Source organism: Heloderma suspectum, chromosome 1 (assembly GCF_057233095.1).
Source record: "Heloderma suspectum isolate Gila_16-S chromosome 1, 16-S_ref, whole genome shotgun sequence".
NCBI lineage: Eukaryota > Metazoa > Chordata > Lepidosauria > Squamata > Helodermatidae > Heloderma > Heloderma suspectum.
In genome coordinates, this window is record NC_139458.1 from 301,821,004 (window position 1) to 301,840,232 (window position 19,229).

At 42.3% G+C, this 19,229-nt stretch overlaps 1 protein-coding gene across 4 annotated transcripts in view; it reads left to right on the forward strand.

Moving 5' to 3' along the window:
* TTK (TTK protein kinase) overlaps nucleotides 1-18,457 on the forward strand; it is a 62,652-nt gene extending 44,195 nt beyond the window's left edge. For 2 of the 4 annotated variants that reach the window (XM_084826975.1, XM_084826976.1), the window contains exons 17-22: nucleotides 453-577; nucleotides 3,330-3,410; nucleotides 3,960-4,136; nucleotides 13,318-13,408; nucleotides 13,644-13,741; nucleotides 16,510-17,238. In XM_084826975.1, the coding sequence (XP_084683101.1) occupies nucleotides 453-577; nucleotides 3,330-3,410; nucleotides 3,960-4,136; nucleotides 13,318-13,408; nucleotides 13,644-13,741; nucleotides 16,510-16,578 (641 nt within the window). In that variant the 3' untranslated portion in view covers nucleotides 16,579-17,238. Of the gene's footprint in view, nucleotides 1-452; nucleotides 578-3,329; nucleotides 3,411-3,959; nucleotides 4,137-13,317; nucleotides 13,409-13,643; nucleotides 13,742-15,227; nucleotides 15,391-16,509; nucleotides 17,239-18,339 lie in introns of those variants that run through there. The other 2 variants (XR_014786605.1, XM_084826977.1) reach the window with 2 other exon arrangements.
* Nucleotides 18,458-19,229: the final 772 nt, after the last annotated feature.

Genomic DNA, 19,229 nt, shown 5'->3' on the forward strand with positions numbered 1-19,229 from the left:
ATTCTGCACTAGTTCAAGTTTCTAAGTGGTTTTCAGGGGCAGCCCAATGTAGAGCATGTAACAGCGGTCCTATTGAGATTTAACTACTGCATGTAGGACCATGGCTAGGTCTGACCGTACCAGCAATGAACACAGCTGGAGCACCAGCCAAAGCTGCAAGATGGTTCCAGAGAGTCTTCTAGCTTGGTTCTGCAGTTATAAAAGAGAGAAATACCTTCCTCCAAAGAGATTAAAGGACTCCTATGAGAAGAATGAATTCTACAGCTCACAGTCTCATGTCAGGGCTGCAAAAATCCCATGTTTAATTGCCTAGATTGGAGGTGCCTAGGATTTGGAATACCCCTCCCCCCTTGTGAGAGTGAGTGAGAAAGAGTAAGTACATGCTTTACTGGCCATTAAACTCTGAAATTGCATTTTAATTTGGGCTAATTGAACAAAATATTATTTTCCAGGCATCGTTCATAGTGATCTGAAACCAGCAAACTTTCTGCTAGTAGATGGAATGTTAAAACTAATAGATTTTGGTATTGCAAACCAAATGCAGCCAGATGTGACTAGTATTGTTAAAGATTCACAGGTGAGACTATTGGGGCATCCTTGTGTTACCTTAAATAAATAATAAAAATTACATTTGCATTGGGTGAGTTCTTAGTATCAGTGTTTTCATAATGAGCATGTGGTCACCAGGAGGAATGTAAAGAATTCTGCATGTCTTTATTTGTGTTCGCATGTTTTGTCTGACTGGGTGATAAGACTGATGTTGCAGGATTCGCAGCCACCTCTGGTGAGCTTATGATTCTTTCAGTGTCAGAGCCCCAATTACATCAGGCTGCTGTTGAAGTGTTACAAGGCGAGGTCTGAAGGTGTGGGACAGAGAGAGAGAGAATGTATAAGGTGTATTTCACCTGAGATGGACCAGGTTGATATAGCCCATACAGCTGAAAACAGTGGTGGGGAACCTATGGTCCTCCAGATGTTGTCTATGACTCCCATCATCCCTGAAAATTGGTCAGTCTGGCTGAGGTTGATGGGGGCTGAAATCCAACAACTGGAGGGCCACAGGTTACCTACCTCCAGCATAAAGGGTGGGGTGGCATGGAATTCTACAGAGTTGAAAAAATACTGCTTTGTACTTTTAAGACTACAAAATAGCAAAAACACGATCCAGTTCACTTTGGGCTTGTGATGTGTACAGTGGTCCTCTCTCAACTGAAGGTTACAAGTTCAGGTTAAGAGATCAGGAGCAGACTGTGTGACTGCAACTTCTCTTCCTATCCTGGATTTCTCCCTCCTGTCTTAACAGTGGCACAGACATTAATTGTGGTTCAAAACAACCAGGGTTCCCATTTTACCAGGTTTCTTAAGCAACAGCAAACTTGGTTGGCCTTAACCATGGTTAACATCATTACTAATATATTCTTTAACTTCTTTAAGTCAGGAAAAAGAACTTGCTTTTAGAGGACAGGGAAAGGATGCAAGATCCCACAGCTCACTCATGATCTCTTAATTCCTGTGGATGCGTTATTTGTGTGCTGGGTCCAAAATCTGAGGAATGCTGCCCCTGCCTTCACTAGGATGGAAGATTAGACGCACAGGCAACTATTTTGAGCACATAGGATTATTTTTAAAGAGATTTATACACTATTGCCTTCATCATTCAGTATAGTATATGTGGATGATATGAGGAGGGCTCTGGATAGGGGTGAATGCTCCTTCCTTGTTCTCCTCGACCTCTCAGCGGCTTTTGATACCGTTGACCACGGTATCCTCTTGGACCACCTGGAGGGGTTGGGCATTGGAGACACCATATTGCGGTGGTTCCGGTCCTTCCTCTCCGGCAGGTACCAGAGGGTAGCACTGCGAGAGGAGGTTTCAGACCTGTGGCCACTCACTTGTGGGGTGCCACAGGGTTCTATCCTCTCCCCAATGCTATTTAACATCTATGTGAAGCCGCTGGGGGCTATCATCAGGAGGTTTGGGGTGCGGTGTCATCAGTATGCAGATGACACAGAGCTCTACCTCTCGTTCAAATCTTCACCAAGGTTGGCCGTAGAATCCCTGTCCAAATGTCTGGAGACCGTGAGTGACTGGATGGGGAGGAATAAGCTGAAGCTGAACCCTGACAAGACCGAGGTACTTTTGGTGGGAGACAAGAGGAGGCTGGGGGATGTTGACCTGGTGTTGAATGGGGTACGGCTACCCTTGAAAGACCAGGTCCACAGCCTGGGGGTCATTTTGGACTCCCAGCTGTCCATGGAGGCTCAGGTGTCAGCTGTGAGCCGGACAGCGCTGTATCAACTCCATCTGATACGGCGGCTGCACCCCTTCCTTCCCGACCACCTGCTCCCATCGGTAGTACATGCCCTGGTCTCCTCTCGTTTAGACTACTGTAATGCGCTCTATGTGGGGTTACCCTTGAAGACGGTTCGGAAGCTGCAGCTGGTACAGAACGCGGCGGCTTGCCTGATTAAAGGCAGCCGCCGGCGAGATCACATCACTCCAGTCCTGAAGGAGTTGCATTCGTTACCAGTTGTTTTCCGGGCCAAATTCAAGGTGTTGGTTTTGACCTTTAAAACCCTATAGGGTTCCGGCCCAACTTATCTTAAGGAGCGCCTCCAGCAACACCAGACAGGCTGCTTAACAAGATCAGCCGCGGATGGCCTTCTCTCTGTCCCATCAGCCAGGACAGCTAGACTTGTGGGGGACAAGGGAGAGGGCCTTTTCTGTGGTGGCCTCCACTCTGTGGAACTCCCTCCCTAGGGAACGCCGCCATGCCTCCTCTTTAATGAGCTTCCGCTGTGCATTAAAAACGTGGTTGTTCAGGCAGGCATTTGCGGTGGGTTAGGGTATTTTAGAAAATGTTTTTATTGTAGAATTTCATTGTTTTAAACTGTTTTATTATATATTCTGTACATCACCCAGAGTGGCTGGGTGACCAGCCAGATGGGCGATTAATAAATTTAATAAATAATAAGAAATAATAGTATTAGCATTTTTAGGGACTTTCTATAATTGCCCATATCACTGTTTCCTCTGTTGAATCAAAACACAGTGTGTGTTTTAAAGCATTGTGTGTGTGTGTTCAGATCTTTTTGAAGTCACCCTAGACAAACTTCTATCTCTGCATTAATGTTTCTAATGAATTACAGCGGAATTCTGCTTATTGTCTGCCTCGCTGAAACCCACCTATTTTAAAATTGTGGTTTTAAGAACATTGTTTCTCAAGGCCTTTTTAGAGTGAGCTTTCAAAGAAAATTTCAGCCAATCCGAGACAGTATTCTTAAACATAATTGTCATTTAAAATCTATTGTTATTTTTAATACTCCTAGGTTGGCACAGTTAATTATATGCCACCAGAGGCAATCAAAGACATGTCCTCCTGTGGAGAAAACAGCATGTCAAGGTCAAAGGTAATATATTTTCCCTATAGTTGAAAGGGGGAAATGCTTTGCATCTTGCTTTCTAAATTTGTGCAAACCTGGCACAAAATTATTGGTTTTCTTGGATGTAGTGATGTGAATAAAGTAGTCCCATAAATATATAGGAGATTGAGCTTTTTTTTAAAAAAAGAAAATTTTATGGTTTCGGCTATTAAATAATCTGTTGTACCCCATTGGATGCTTTATCAGTGCATCAGTTTCTTGAACAATTTTTATAAACCTGTTACTCATTGTAAATTGTTTTCTTTTAAAATAATGATTCTGTAAAATGACTTTTAAATTCTAAAATTGTTGTATATTTCTCTCTGTGGTGTAACTTTGAGAAAATGACTTGTCCTGATAGGTGAATGCACTGCCTTTACCAATATGCATAATCACAAAGTGTGTTATTGATCAGGCTTTGTAATGTCCTTATTCTTTAATTGAGGCTCTGTTGCACCAGGTACATTGTCATTCATGGCAAGAATTTCAAAATCATAGTGGGAAATCTTTTCTCTTCCTCCTGGCTTTTGTTTTTAGATCAGTCCCAAAAGTGATGTCTGGTCATTGGGCTGCATTTTATATTGTATGACTTATGGAAGAACTCCATTTCAGCACATAACAAATCAGATCACAAAACTTCATGCCATAATTGACCCTAATTATGAAATAGCATTTCCTGATATTGAGGAAAAAGATCTCCAGGATGTCCTAAAGGTATCCTTTTGTATCACTGTTTAGTTATACTTTTTCCTTTGCCACATTAAGTGTTAAATGACTTATATATAGGAAACCATTTCTGACATCTTACTGTTTTTAGTAGGGGAGATCATCGCATAGAGATGAGCAGAAGGTTCCTCTTCTCCCCCATGCAACCTCCTGAAAAGCCTCCCTGAGAATAGGGACCCACCTGAACAGCATGGGATGGGTGCTTGTGGGCTGCTGGGGGAGGGAGGAATCACCCAGAGTCTGCAAGGGGGACACCACCCCTGCAGAGGGGTGTTTTGGGGAGTTGCAGTTTTAAAAATACTGTAAGCTTCATTTGGCTCATGGTTCTTGGGAACCAAGCTAATGTACCTTTACATACGTTGATTTCTCTCAAACCATTCAGGTCTAACCATTCAGGTCCCTTGTGTTGAAAAATAAGAATCACAAAATGCATGTGGTGTGTTTGTGCTTGAAGAGTTCAATAGCAAACAGCATCATAGAAATGCTTCTGTGAAAAGCTTTATTTTCCTCCTGATTGTCATTTGCTGGCTCTAATTTTAGATTCCAAAAACACAAACATACTATACTCTCCTCAGTAGCTAAACTGTATTGCTAAACCTGCATCTTGGCTGCAACTTAAAACTGCCAATGGCTCACATGACTGAATAATTTGCCTGTATATAGATAACCAGCCTGTGTGGGAGAAGCGTGCCTAGAACTTTTGATCTTCAAAATCAAGTTTGTCTGTACAGGGAAACTTCATAAATGAACGAATCATGTGAGCCCTTGCCTGCAGTCTGAAGTAATAGTTCAGATACATGTGTTCCATCTTGGTGACAACTATATCTGAGGATCAAACTACTCATATTAAATATATGATCACATTTAATGTATCGTTAAAAACCAAAAAGCTTGGTAGCCATGGGGGTGGGCTGTGTTCTGGTGTGTCAAGTTTAATTGCATACCATTATGCTGATGAAAATAGTTGAACTCACCTCCCCACCTACCTTGGTCCAGTTCATCTTTTCTTTAAAGATACACTAAATGTTACGCATTTTAATGAAATATGTAGGGTTTTTAAACTAGTTGTTTGGTACTTGTGCAAACCTCAGGGCTCTACTGATCCTTCTGATATATCCCTCTTGTAACTAGGTTGTGCTATTACGGCTACATAAGCAGCACTCACAGAACTTCAGAAATGTTGTAAAATGAGAAAATGATGTAAAACGTGTTATAAGTAAGGTGGTAATGAACTGTTTGTTCTAAGACATAGTTCTGTACAGTCAGTGAATAGTGCTGTAGTTACTTTTTGTATTGCTAAATATGTCTTCATGTCATTATAAGCCAAACAAATGTAGCTCAAAAAAATTCACACCAGTTTTCTCTCTTGCTTCTTAGCACTTTGAGAGCAGCAGATACATTAGATGCTATATAGGAAAATATGCAAGAAGTAGGGAACAGGAGAATCCATTTATTTTATGAATATATTGGCCCGGTTTTGGAAAGCTTTTTGCCTGTGCATACAGTCCCTTTTTGTGTGAGTTGTAATTAATCCTGAAAATCTATATTTAACTTGTTTGGGCTCACCTGGGAAACACTGGTTTCCTGCATGGAGTCTTGTTTTGAGAAAATCCTCTATAGCTACGGCATTTTAGGTGGGAACCTTCCCCCGCTGTCTACTGCACATACTTCTGTGGGTTCCTGCCTGTTCCTCTCAGTTCCGTTAAAACCAGCATAGTGGCCCTGTAACTGAGAGGAAAAACCAGGAAAAAGAAGCCACTCCAGGTGTCAGTACTAAGATTCACACTGACACCTGAAGTGGGGATGGTGGGCGGGTTATTTGAATGCATAGATGACCACTCAAAGAACTACAGTTACAGGTAAGCAACCTGTCTTCCTTCTTCGTGGTCTCGCTGCATCACACATATGGGTGATTAGCAAGCTGACTTACTGGAGGTGGGTAGGTGTCTCAGTTAAATATCGATGACAGGACTTGGACATCCAAACGCTGCGTTGACTCTCAACCTGGCATCCAAGTGGTAATGCTGAATAAAGGTTGATGGAGTGGACCATGTTGCTGCTTTACAAAGATCTGCTTTACAAAGATCTTTCTTTATAAAGAAAGCAACTGATGTTGCCACTGCCTGCATCAAATGTCCACGAATTGGTGCCAACAAATCAAGGCCAGCTACCTGATATGCTAACTGGTGTGGTTTTGACAACCCATGAAGAAAAACACTGGGAGAAAATAGGCAGTCCTTTCCACCCTTCTCCATAACAGACAAATAAATGAGATGACTTACAGAACAACTTTATCCTGTCCTTGTAAAAAGCCAAAGCCCTTCGAAGATACAGAGAATGTAATGTGGGCTCCAGAGGAGTAGAGGGCGATGGAAAGAATACTGGTAAGACAATGTCCTCATTTATATGAAAATTGGTCACCATCTTAGGTAGAAAGGACACATCAAGGTGCAACATGACCTTGCCTCTATGGAAAACAAGGCAAGGCTCGTCCACTCAAAGCGCACACAGCTCACCGGCTGTCCTGCTGATGTTATTGCCACAAGGGATGGGACCTTCCAGGACAGCAGTCTCAGATCTATTCTCGCCATAGGTTCAAATGGCTTCGACAGTAATGCCTTTAAGACAACCGCAAGGCTCCATGTCGGGACTGGAGCAGTGGTGCCAAATTCCTCACTCCCTTTAGTAATTCATTTGCGATAAGGTGCTCAAAAACAGAACATTGCTCAACAGGAGAGTGAACCGATGAAACAGAGGCCAGGTAAACGTGAAGGGAAGATAAAGACCTTTCTTGAATAATGCAAGTAAAAACAGTAGAATTTCCCATATACCACACCTGAGAGGGTCAAATTTCCACTCTTCAGCAAAAGCTACAAACGCTTTCCACTTTCGAGGTGCATGTTGTGAGTGTATGGGCAGCACCGAGTACTTTTTGCAAAGCCAGTGGTAAGGTCTTGTGAACCATCAACAAATCCTCCACACCGTCATGTGCAATGTCAGCAAGTCCGGATGTTGCACTCGGCCTCTCTCTTGGGTCAGTAGAGATGGAATTGATGGAAGTCTGATGTATTGGTTTTGTCACAGTCGCAGAAGAGGAGCAAACCACGGCTGTATGGACACCACCACTGGATGATCAGAATGCATTACGTGTTGTTTGACCTGATCTTTGGTATCACCTATGTGATCAACAGGATCAGGGGGAAGAAGCACAGTATGCCCCCCATCCAATGCAGGATAAAGATATCCCCCATTGAATTCTGCCTGTGGCCAGCTCTGCTGCAATATGTGGTGGAGACAGCATTATGTTCCATGGCGAATAAGTCCACTACAAGTATACCCCAGCAACTGAACAGATCTGCTAACACTGTTCGGTCCATCTCCCACTTGTGGGAGGTCAGCAACATGCAACTTAAGCAGGTGGTGAGAACATTGTCAGCTCCTGCAACATGAACAGCAACTATGCCGATGTGATGGTCTGCATATCAAAGAAGGGTTTGAAGCATCAATGTCATGACTGGTGCAGACGTTGTCCCTCCTTGCTTGTTCAAGTAGGTGATAACTGCAGTGTTGTCCGATGTTATTTGGACTAGCTTGCCTACAAGGTCCATTTTGAATGCTGTCAATGCCTTCTGCACTGTCCGCAGCTCCAGCAGGTTGATATGATCTGTGATTTCTCTGGGGCTGCCATGACTATGTACCATTAGGCCTGCACAATGAGCTCCCCACCCCATGAGAGAGGCGTCTGTGGTGACTACTCTGGAGGGGAACGGCTGGAGGAATGGCATGCCCTTCCTTAGGTTGTCCAATATAGTCCACTACTGGAGTGACTGTTTCACCTCGAGCAGCAACCACAGACGAGTGTGATGGGCATCCTGTTGGTTGTTGAAGTTGCTGAGGAACCAGGCTTGTAACAACCTCCTTCTGAGGCAGACTTGATACAACACTGCAGTTGTTGACACCATAAGTTCTAGAAGGCTCTGCATCTGGTATGCTGAGACTTTCCGTCAGGATTGAAGCTCTGTAGCGAGAGCAGCAATGGTTTGACATCGATTGATGGGGAGGAATGCTTGGCCCTTGCAAGAGTTCAACGCCACTCTGACGAACAAAAGCTCCTGCACGGGCTTTAAGTTGGACTTCTCCCAGTTGATGTATAACCCCATGTTAATCTGGTACTAAAAGGGTTAAATGTTGCTAGCAAAACACTGAAGATGGCTAACTTGATCTGGAATGGTTGAATGACCTGAATGAGGACTTTGGGGTAACCTACAAGAAGAGCCCCTAAAAGGCTTCAGATTCATATTTAAGAATCAGATTTATATTCCAGAGTCTTGACCCCTGGGCGAGAAGACCTTGAAGTTTTGATTCTATGCTAATTGATGTTATCTCACTAATTGAGATTTTGCAAGACTGGCTTTGAAGAAGGGAGGGGAGTGCAGCTGTCTTTATAAGTGGCTTCATGGAGCTTGTTCAAGGCCACAGTGTGACGGCAGAGTGTATGAGCGAAATGAACAGAAGAACTGAGCATACTCAGATGCCTACTAAGAGGAGGAAAAGTACCATTTTGACTTCTCATGGTGTCCACCTGCTGATAAGAGAATATCCTTACTTGAAGCCAGTTGTGTGGGGGAGGGGTGTAGCCCTGAGCAGGAGTGGCAATTGGGAGGTGTTCGGGTGGATATCATTAAATATGACCAAAGATGGCCATGAGTTCAAAGAAGCTGAACCAGGGAGAAATATGTCAATCAAGATAACATGCCCAGATGGCAGATTTTTGGCCACCTTTTAAGACACTTCAAAGTAACCCATTTGTAGTAGTGCCAGAAATGTTCCCCGAACATGTGAGATTGTGGGAGATAGGTGAGACACCTTACTTCTGATTGGTGAGCAGGTGGTCTAGCCTCACATGCACCCTATCTTGACTGCAAGATTGCTGTCTCATTACTCATTGGGGGCCCCACCTTTATCCAGAGGAAGTATATAAAAGCACAGGTAGCAAGAGCTCATTTCTGCTGCTTCTGCTCACTTCGCTTTTTCTGCCTTGCCCCCAGACCCCAGGATTTGGGTAACTATGGACCTCTTTAGACTCTTAGACTTTAGAACTTAGAATATTTTCTGAAGTTAGGACTTAAGAGTATTTTTTCTGAAAGTAGTATTTAGAATTATTTCTAAGTTTGGGACATAGAATTATTTCTGAGCTTGAGACTTGGAGTTATTTCTGAGGATGGGACATGGAATTATTTCCAAGTCTTGGGTTTTCCATTCACTTTGACTTCTACCTTTATTCTTCACATGCCTACAGGAACTTAGTAATGTTTTTATAATTCAAGTAATGTGCAGGAAGAAGAAAAGAGTTAACCTTATGTTTTAGTTTAGATTTGTTTTAGTCTAGCTTCAAACTGCAAGTAGTAAGCAGGAGGATAGGAAGGAGGAGTCATAACAATGTTAGAAGCTCAAGCCGTTACCTTATTAGCAGATAATTCATAGTACCAGCTTTGGCAATTGCAAGTCTTTTAAATAATCTCCTATTTTTGTTGTATTCTCTTTCCCTGTAATCACAGATAAAGTTTCTAACACTCCTATAACCACCATGCCAGCACTTTCTTTTTATTTTGTACTTTTCTAAAATACTTTTGTACTTTTCTAAAATTTTGTCTGTAGTGATGTTTGTTTGGATTATCTTGGCTACTCACTGGGGCGTTTCAGACCTATTTGGTTCAGGTTCTGAAGTTAAACAGGACCAGACTTACATCCCAAACTCACTAGGAGAGAACAGGTCAACCCCATCGATCTCCACAGCTGATTCTTGGTTGGTGCTACCAGCAGCCAGTCATCGATGCAAGGATAGATCTCTACTGCCTTTACATGCAGGTGGGCACAGACAACTGCCATGCATTTGGTAAAGACCCTCAGCACGGTGGAAAGGCTGAGGGGTAGCACACACAACAGGTAGGCATCTTCCCCGATGACAAAACAAAGAAAACAGTGATAAAGACACTTTATAGCTATGTGGAAGTATGCATCTTAGAGACTGATGGAGGAAAACCAATCTCCCGGAAGATGAGAGGAAGGATCTGTGCCAGAGAAATCATTTGAAATTTCCTGGGGTTGATGAAGGTATTCCATTTTCTGAGGTCTAAGATTGGTCTCAGCCATCCATCCCTTTTCGGTACGGTGAAATACATGGAATAAAAGCTATTGTACAGGCAGTCCTTCTGAACAGATTCAATCGCTCCCTTTTTCAGGAATGTCTGCACCTCCTGATGTAAAACTGGAGACGGAGTGGTGGTTTTCACAGTACCAGTGGGAGGAAGGGTGTTGAATTTGATCCTGTATGCTCACTGAATAATCAAAAGAACCCAGGTGTCCGATGTTATTTCCTTCCATGCCGGGAGGAAGCTGAAAAGGAGGTTGCCAAACTGGGGGGAGAGGCAGAAGGGACTGGGAAGGGCAGAGTCAAAGCCACCACCTGTTATTGCCATCCCCTTTCCTCTGGGAGCCTCTGAATTTCAGTGCCGGGTATTGTCTGCACAGTGTCTGCCTCTGATGTGTATGTTGGAAAGCAGTGGACTGCTGTGATTGAAATTGGCTAGGTGGTGGTCAGTACCAGCGCCTCTGTCGTGGTTGCTGCTCCAGGCTTTCTGTATGGAATCCAAAGTTTTATCTGTCTTTGTACTGAAAAGCCTCAGACCATCAAAAGGCAAGTCCTCAGTCCTGGATCGTGCTTTCTGCGAGAGTCCTGCTGATCTTAACCATGCATGTCTATGGAGTGCAACTGCTTCAGCAAGCACTTTAGAGTTGCAGTCCACATGATGTCTTGCTGTGTGGATCTGTTGTCTGGAGAGCTTTAAGGCCTCGCCCTGGAACAATCAAGCTAGTTCCTTTTTATCATCTGGCAAGTACTCAGACAACTTGCCGACCTTGTCAGGTTATCGGCTCCTCCTTTGGGACATCGCTGCCTGGTAGTTTGCTACTTTTAAACTCAACAACGTGGATGAATTGATACACCTGCCCAACAGGACGAGCCTCCATCCTTTTTGTCCACCGGGGATGAATGTTGTTGAAGCGACTTTCCCAAGGCCGCTTCCCTGATGATTGAATTTGGTGCTGGGTGCTGCGCAAGGAATTCAGCATCAGCCGCTTGTACTTTATCTCCTTGGTAGGGCCCTGATTCTGTAGTGTCGATTTGAGGGAGACTGGAGCCTTTGACACCCCTGGTAGAAGCGACACCATAAGTTCTGGCACCAGTGTATGAGAGGTCAGTAAAGTATCGGTGTCTTCCCTCAGCCTCGGTACTGAAGACAGTGGCTGGTGGCAATGACGTTCCTGACCCACAGGCATGGAGGGTACCATCTGACTTCAAGGAATCAGTGGGGGCGCCAAGAAAACACCTTCTGCAGCAGGTGGCCTAGACACTGTAGCAGATGGTTGATGGTAATAACAGTCATTGTCAAGATATTCCCATCTACGGTAGTGAGGGTCGTGATAGGGATCAAAGCAGTCAGTGTCACAGTATTGTGGTGACCGTAGGAGGAATCCCAGCCTGGGCATCAGTCCTAACTTGGTGGGGAGTGTGATCAGTCCCAGGTTCAGTAGTAAGTAGTGGAAAAACCTCGAGTGAATGGTTTGGAAAACATTGAGTCTGGAGACCCATGGCAACGGACTGTAATCTCAGCTCTCCATGGCGAGGTATAGGTTCTAGCAGGAGGAGCCAGAGAAGCATGACCGGCCCGGTGTAGAAGGCAAAACCTGCACATCTGAGGTGTCCTCAGAATGAGGAGATTTTTCTATTATCTGGACAGGTGATTGAGTAGTGGGCTTGGTTGGCTGATGTGGGGAGTCTGTGGCCGTGACACAGATGGGGCTGCCATATTAACTTTTGGATCCTCAACTGCCTGTAGCGCTTTCTGCCAAAGCACCACTTTAAGTCTGTCAGGATGGGTTCTCTTAGTTTTCTTTGAAAAGGCTTGGCAGTGCAGGCAGGAGTCCACTTTGTGTCTCTCTCCCAAACAAAGGAGGCAGAGAGAATGTCCATCTGACAGAGATCATTTACTCCTGCACTGCATGTGTTTTCTAAAGGGGGCCCGGATGGCCATACACTTTTACGGGCAATTGCGAGATTGCAAAAAGCAAGCAAGCAAAACTAAATAGGTAGGAAAAAACGACAGAAGGAGAGAAGATAGAATAAAACGTCAAGTTGACAAGCTGGTAAGCTGAGAAGCTTTCCTAACAAGTGTTGCCACTACGTTGGTCTTAAGGGAAGTGAGGGGAATAGGTGGGAACCCATGGGAGCATGTGCATTAGACAGTGGGGAAAGGTTCCCACCTAAAATGTCTTAGCAATCGAAGTTTTTCCCGAAACAAGATTCCACACAGGTGCAGAGCCCATACATGTGAATGCACAGATGACCACACGAAGAACTACAGTTACAGGTAAGCAACCTGTCTTTACCAGCTTTGGAACAAGCCAGGATCTTTAACCGTAGTTAAGAAGTTTAGCTTGTTCCCTAGTTGGTAAAATAGTTTTCCAGTTTGGACGAAATGGGAAATTATTATTAATTAGAGATGTTGTAGTTTAATTGCAATTCACACGGAGGGGCTGCATGCATGGACAAAAGGCTCATGCATATTTTAATTTAATAAGCTGAGATATGATTATTCAGATGTGACCAATTTCTCTGAAATAGCAGGAGCATTCATTTAGTGTGTGCCCATTGTACCCTGTCACATGGAATGTTCACAGAATCTATTCTGTCTTTAAAATGCAGACTTGAGCCCTGTGCTACCAGGCACAAACTAAATTAATGGAGTGCAACTTTCATTCAGTAGATATAATCCTATGTAAAATGTGAAAATCTAAGTTATTTGTAGGTATAATCTTCAGAAAACAGTGTGTATTTTTATTTATTTATTACATTTATATCCTGCCATTTTTCCTCCTGAAGGAACCCAGGGCAGAGTACATAATCCTCCTCCATTTTATCCTCACAATAGCCCTGTGAGGTGGATTGGTCTGAGAGTTTGTGACTGGCCCAAAGTCACCCAGTGAGCTTCCATGGCCAAGTGGGGACTAGAACCCGGATCTCCCAACTCCCAGTCCAACACTCTAGCCACTACGCCACACTGGCTCTTTTTGGAAGATTAATTTTCAAATTCATCCCAATTTCTTTCAGCGCTGTTTAGTAAGGAATCCTAAACAAAGAATATCGGTCTCTGAATTGTTGATTCATCCCTATGTGCATATCCAAGCCAAATCACAAACAGGTAACTCTAGCTTTATAATAAATGTTACTACTGCATTTCACTTAATTTCACCAGAGTTATTTTATAGAAAAGTGATCCTCTGTGTTCATTCCCTCAGCTAATACTTTCACAGACTAAAGTATACCTGTTAGCCTAAGGTTCGTCCCTAAGTTGTGTGGTATCCAAATTTTCACACATTTTAACTAAAAATATTGGCCATACGTATAAAGCATAACTGCATTTTAAATTCCTCTAGGGCATTTGGCTACAAAAGGAACAACAGAGGAAATGAAACGTATCCTCGGTCATCTTATTGGCTTGAATTCTCCTAACTCTATTTCTAGAGCTGCTAGAGTAAGTAAATATATTTTAAATAGTGGTATTGCTACAGTAATTTAATATTTGTAACACTTAGGACTAAGATAATATAGAAGTTAAACAGTTCCTGCTTGCAGTCCATTTTGGACAAGAGAGTATGTGGGCTCTGGGTGTAGCAAATGTATAGTGAGGAATGGTATTCACGGTTGGTGGTATTAGAGTTTACAAAAAAATAACGGGTCAAGAAATGTGTTGCTGATGAAGTAGTGGATCTTAAAAGGCAGAAACGCTAGTTGTTTGCTATTTACACTGTGGGATGTTCTTCCAGTAATAGGAAGTGGCATGGCATAGGAAAGAAAAGATGTGAACTCACAGAATCTTTGAAGAAATGTAGGAGAACAAATGTAGGAGAACAAATTAAAAAAAGCTACATAATCCTAAAATAAAGAGTACTCCAGCTTACCCCCACAAAAATGCTCTAACTTAAAACAAAAAGAGGTTGTTCTGGAGATTTACTTCTTTTTAGGAAGTGTTAAATGAAACCTACATCTTTTTCTCCCAAAATATTTTACAAGCCATCATTATCAGCGTTGTGTATATTAGCTGTTTTGAAGCAGTTTAACTAAGACGGGACACAAGTAGAAACTATTTCATGGTTTTAGCCTTGATCCAGAGGGGGAAAACCCTGGTTCTCTCTCTCATGCATACTTTTCAGCGTACAATATGAAAATAGCTGCTGAAGCCCAACCTGTCATCTATTTGTAGGAATTACTATTTTTAATTGTTTATGCCACTTTTCCCTCAAGGGGGCTTGTTTAAATGATAACTCATCCTGCAATAAAAATCCAAGGGGACAGCTAGTTAAGGGATTACATTAAAATGGTGAACTAAAAGTCAGGGGAAAGTACCTATGGGATAATTGGGGAAACATTTCTTCATTTTATCCTAGGAAGGTGTCATCTTGAGCAGCAGTATTCAATATCCAAAATTCACAGTAGGAACACTAACCTTGTGGTGAATTGTAAGCATAGATATGTAGCTAAAATATCCTTAATTTTTGCCTCTGTAAACAAGCCTGGGCTGCAGGGGTTTGAAGAAAACTATCTTAAATTACCAAGCTCTTAAATATGGAAATATCTAATCGGATTTCCTCTAGGCTTGTCTGTTTTCCAAAAAACAAATTCTCACCCTCCAGTCAAATTAAATTTAACCTTGACTATTAAAGGGAGGTAAAATTGCATTTGGAAATATACCCACTGTTCTGTTGGAGTGAACAATAAAAAATAGCACAGGGAATTCAAGTACCTGTTTTGCTTCTGGACATGGTTTATATTCCCTCTGACATTCCTGTCTTCTAGCTATATGTTTTAGGTTGAATAATGAAAATGGTTGTGATTTGTTTTTAAAGCCAAATACAATATTAAATTAAAAGAGTAAATTTTGATTTAAAATACACAAGTGGTAAGGTTATATATAGGCTTATGCGAAAAAATGATCAATTGCTTTATCATTTTTCATTCAGAAGTAGAAATGTAGGGCGAAATCCAACAGTGTTCACCTGTGAATGGAATGGGCTAGTTTGGCGGAATGGATTCCCCGTTCCCTGTGAACCCAAAATCTGCTCGGCAGGGTTGGGGACCCTCTGGAGCAGATTCGGAGAACTGCAGGGCAATGGAGAGGAAGAGGTAGTCCCATTCTGCAAATGGAAGTCTGCTTGCGTGATATTGGATGTTGCCCATAAATTCCACGTCCTCCTAATTAAACTCTATAGCACTTGAATCTTTTCAGGGATACATGAATGAATGAGATTTGTTTGTTAAAGTTCAGCAAGTGATGGCAAATTCTCCTTTTCGGAGAGATTTTAATATTTTAGTCAAATCTTAAAAACAAACTTCCCCAATGCTTGCTCTTTACTCTGGCCAGAATATTATTACTCTGATTTTGGAACTGCCTTGTTAACATCAGGCGTTGCAAATCTAAAACCCCTTATACAAAGATACTTCAGTGCTAAACGTAATTTTTTATTCTCTGGTAGAAAAGTCAAGGGGTATCTGGAGGAGAAAAGTGGAGAATGAGATTCTGCACAGAATTCCATTGCTGGCTCTTATACTCCACAGAATCCTTGTGACATTGGACTCCCAGTGTGTATGTTTAACCTCAACCCAGACAAGAGTGTGCCAAGAGGCACACTGAGCTGACATTTTATGTACATGGTGCTTTCATTTATTTATTATTTATACATTGCCACACCTACATGGCACTTTTACAAGAGTAAAAGCACATAAGCAAAAAAGATCTTGTCCAAAGATACTTAGAATCAGAGGGTTGGATCCAGTGGTGCAGTTCTACCAGCGGAAGGGAAACCACTGGTGGTGGAGTGGCTTTCCCCTCCCCTGTGTCCTCCAAATCTGCGTTGGAGGATTGGGGACCCTCCGAAGCAGATTTGGGGGGGCATGGGGACTGCAGGGGAAAAAAGAGAGGATGGGGAAATCCCATTGCATGAGCAGATTTCCACTTCTACAAAATTGGCTCCAACCCTACATTTCAACAGTGGGTTAGGGAGCAAAAGGACTGAAGAGCAAAGAGTAACAACTGGGGTTGGTGTGGGGAGAGTAGGAAAGAGAGCCGAGGTTAAATAATGTGATAAAATACAGATAATATACTTACTTGGGCTTTCTTTCAGAGGGGGATAAAGTCAAAAGGATTAAGTCAAAAGTTCCATGCCAGGTTATGAGTTTTGAAAAGGGATTTGAAAGAAAAGAGGATCGTTTCTGATAATTTGTCTTGCTTTTTTAAAATTTCAGACTTTATATGAGCAGTGCAACAAAGGCGAAGGTTTAGATGTGTCTGCTTTTGCAAACTCTGATCGGTAAACATGGAGCCCAAACTTTAGTTTAAAAATGTATTAAGGAAGATATGATACACTATTGTAGGCAAAGGCTGGTCCTGTTTAAACTGATTTGTCTTGCCTCTTAAAATTGTTTTAATATCTGTGGTTTCAGCTAATTTTTTTCACCATTTCTGTGTCTAATATTTGCATATCAGTCCTATGGGATAGCCAACATTGCCATATAATTTTAACAGGTCAGTTCACTGCGTATAGGATTTGGATAGAAAATACTTGTGGATGAATTAAAAAAGTGGAAGATATTTTGCTGCAGTTCTTAAAGTAGCGCAGAAAACATTTAGACTTCATTCCAACACAGATTTAGTTGGGAGTCTCTAATACTTGTCAGTGTTTATCCTGAAGATTGAATTCATTATTTTCTTTTCCATCAGGTCTAGTTGCCATATTGATTTTCAGATACTGCTGGTGGGGGAACTCTGTGTAAAATAGTACTTCAGTTTAGCTGCTTTTACTCCCACGTGTGGTGTTCTGTACATACTGTCATGGAAACATTTTGATTTATAAGTGACACCAGGTGTGCAAATAAACAAGAAATTGAATCTTGTAAATAAAAGAAATAAAATGATGTATACTGTGTTAATGTTCTCAATGTGTGTGTGTGTGTTTTAAATAAACAATATCCTAGAAAATCTGCTTTCTAATTTGGAAAGGTAACCAAAATAATAATACTTCCCTTGAAATCTTGTATTTCACTTTTTCAGTTTTGTTAATTGGTTTCTCATTACTGTTCAGTTGGTAGCTGTTTCCTCATAACGATGACATCACTCAAGCAAAGAGAACATTCTATGGCATATTGAGCCTGCATTGTGGCTGAATAATTTAGCTCATAGGTTATCACTTGTTTCCATTGCAGTCTCTGGAATAGCAACGTTTTATTTTTAAATGCCATGTGGCTTGCTTTAATGTAGCTGCACTTATTTCTGTGTGCAATTCTTGGGGGTTGGTATGGCTGCTTGTTTTTAGGTAGTGAGCCTCCAAATCTGGTTATTTTAAGCACTGTTTTAATCGTTACTTTATCACAACGGCCACCAAACAGTGGGGATGTGTATGGAGCTAGGCCTGTAAACAAGAGCAGCTGCTTAGTAAGTGAATTGCCAGCTCTCAGCTTCCCAACTCTGGAAGCTTCACCATTTCCCTTGGGTTCTTCCCTCTCCATCCCTTGTGGTCCTGTCCTATGCCGCACTCTTATCTCAGGCACTAGCTTCTGGCTCCCCTTTAGTTATGTTCTGCTATGGCCCATTCCAGTGGCAGTGGTAAGAGGAAAAGCTAGGGTAGCCATTTAAGCATTGCCAAAAAGAGGACATAGATTTGCAGAAAAGTTGCATGTGCTAATTTATATGTGTAGATGCACGTTTAGAGATAATTACTATAATTTCAACAGAAATCCAGTACATCGCATGCTAGTTAGTAGAGAAGACTGTGACCAGGTTACCTGTGTGCTGTTGCTCAGTCTGGTGTCCAGGTGTTAACTGTTGGGCAGCTTTAGGCCCCTGCTGTTCCTTCTTATGGTTCTTTATCTTTAAACTGGCCTTGGACTGGGCAGCTCTTCAAATATAGAATTGTCCTCTGTAAAGTAGGACACACGATCAACCTTAGGAAAAGCAGTGACTTCAGCAATGTGCTTATGGTTGCCTTAGACCAATTCGTTCCCTATATTCTTTCCTTGTCGTCTTCCCCTGTTCACTCCCTTATTTGAACTCAGACCTTGTTCCTTTCTTTTCTTCAGGCCAATTCAGCAGTAGCCCTTTCTTGTGGCCAATTTTAGCAAGATGCCGACAAAAAGTTTGAAACATGGTGGGTTGGATGTGTTGCATGGCAGTCACAACTTCCTCTTAGCCCCTGCTTCCTCCAGGTTTGTCACTTTATTTCTGGCAGTTTTCCTAGGCCTTCTAAAAGCTAACAGGTAACTCTTGTTATTGTGCAGCATAAACCAGTTTTGCAGTTGGACTGTGGAATTTTGGGTCATGGAAATAGGGCAGGGAGAGAGAATACGTGTACTGGTTGGTGATGTCATAACTGCTCCTCACTGTACATTGAGAACTTATTTGTGTTCTAGGGAACTGTGGCATTTTGATGGGAATCTCTCAGATTCCTTAAACTATTATCCTCAGCTTTCACCAGGAGAGTGGGCAGACTCACACAGAGAGGACTTGAACATTAGAGAAGATTGGTTCTATCCTGTGTTTGCTTCTTGCTATCAGAAAGTGCTTCTGCTTGTACAAGGCAGGAATCCAATTATTGCTGATTTACCCCACCAACTGCAGCTCCCTGTGCTCCCTTGCAAAACTACTGCTGAAGGTTGGGGAAACCTTCTAGAACCATACAGCATATCATGGAAGGGACTGCAGCAGATCAGATAAAAATAAATGGATGCAATCTTATGTATGCATCCTATCATGAGTGCAACCATGTTATTTTAAAAACATTGTCATATATGGCATTAAGTCTTCTCTGTGGTGGCCTTTTAGTCTCTCCTTCAGAAGTCCCCAATAACGTATTTATTGGGTACCTAGTGAGAATCATCACGTCAGGGATAAGTTCTTGATACAGAGGAGGCCACCAGATCCTACACTGCTCCTCAGAGCAGAACAGCATATTAGTACCCTGCCTTCCAGT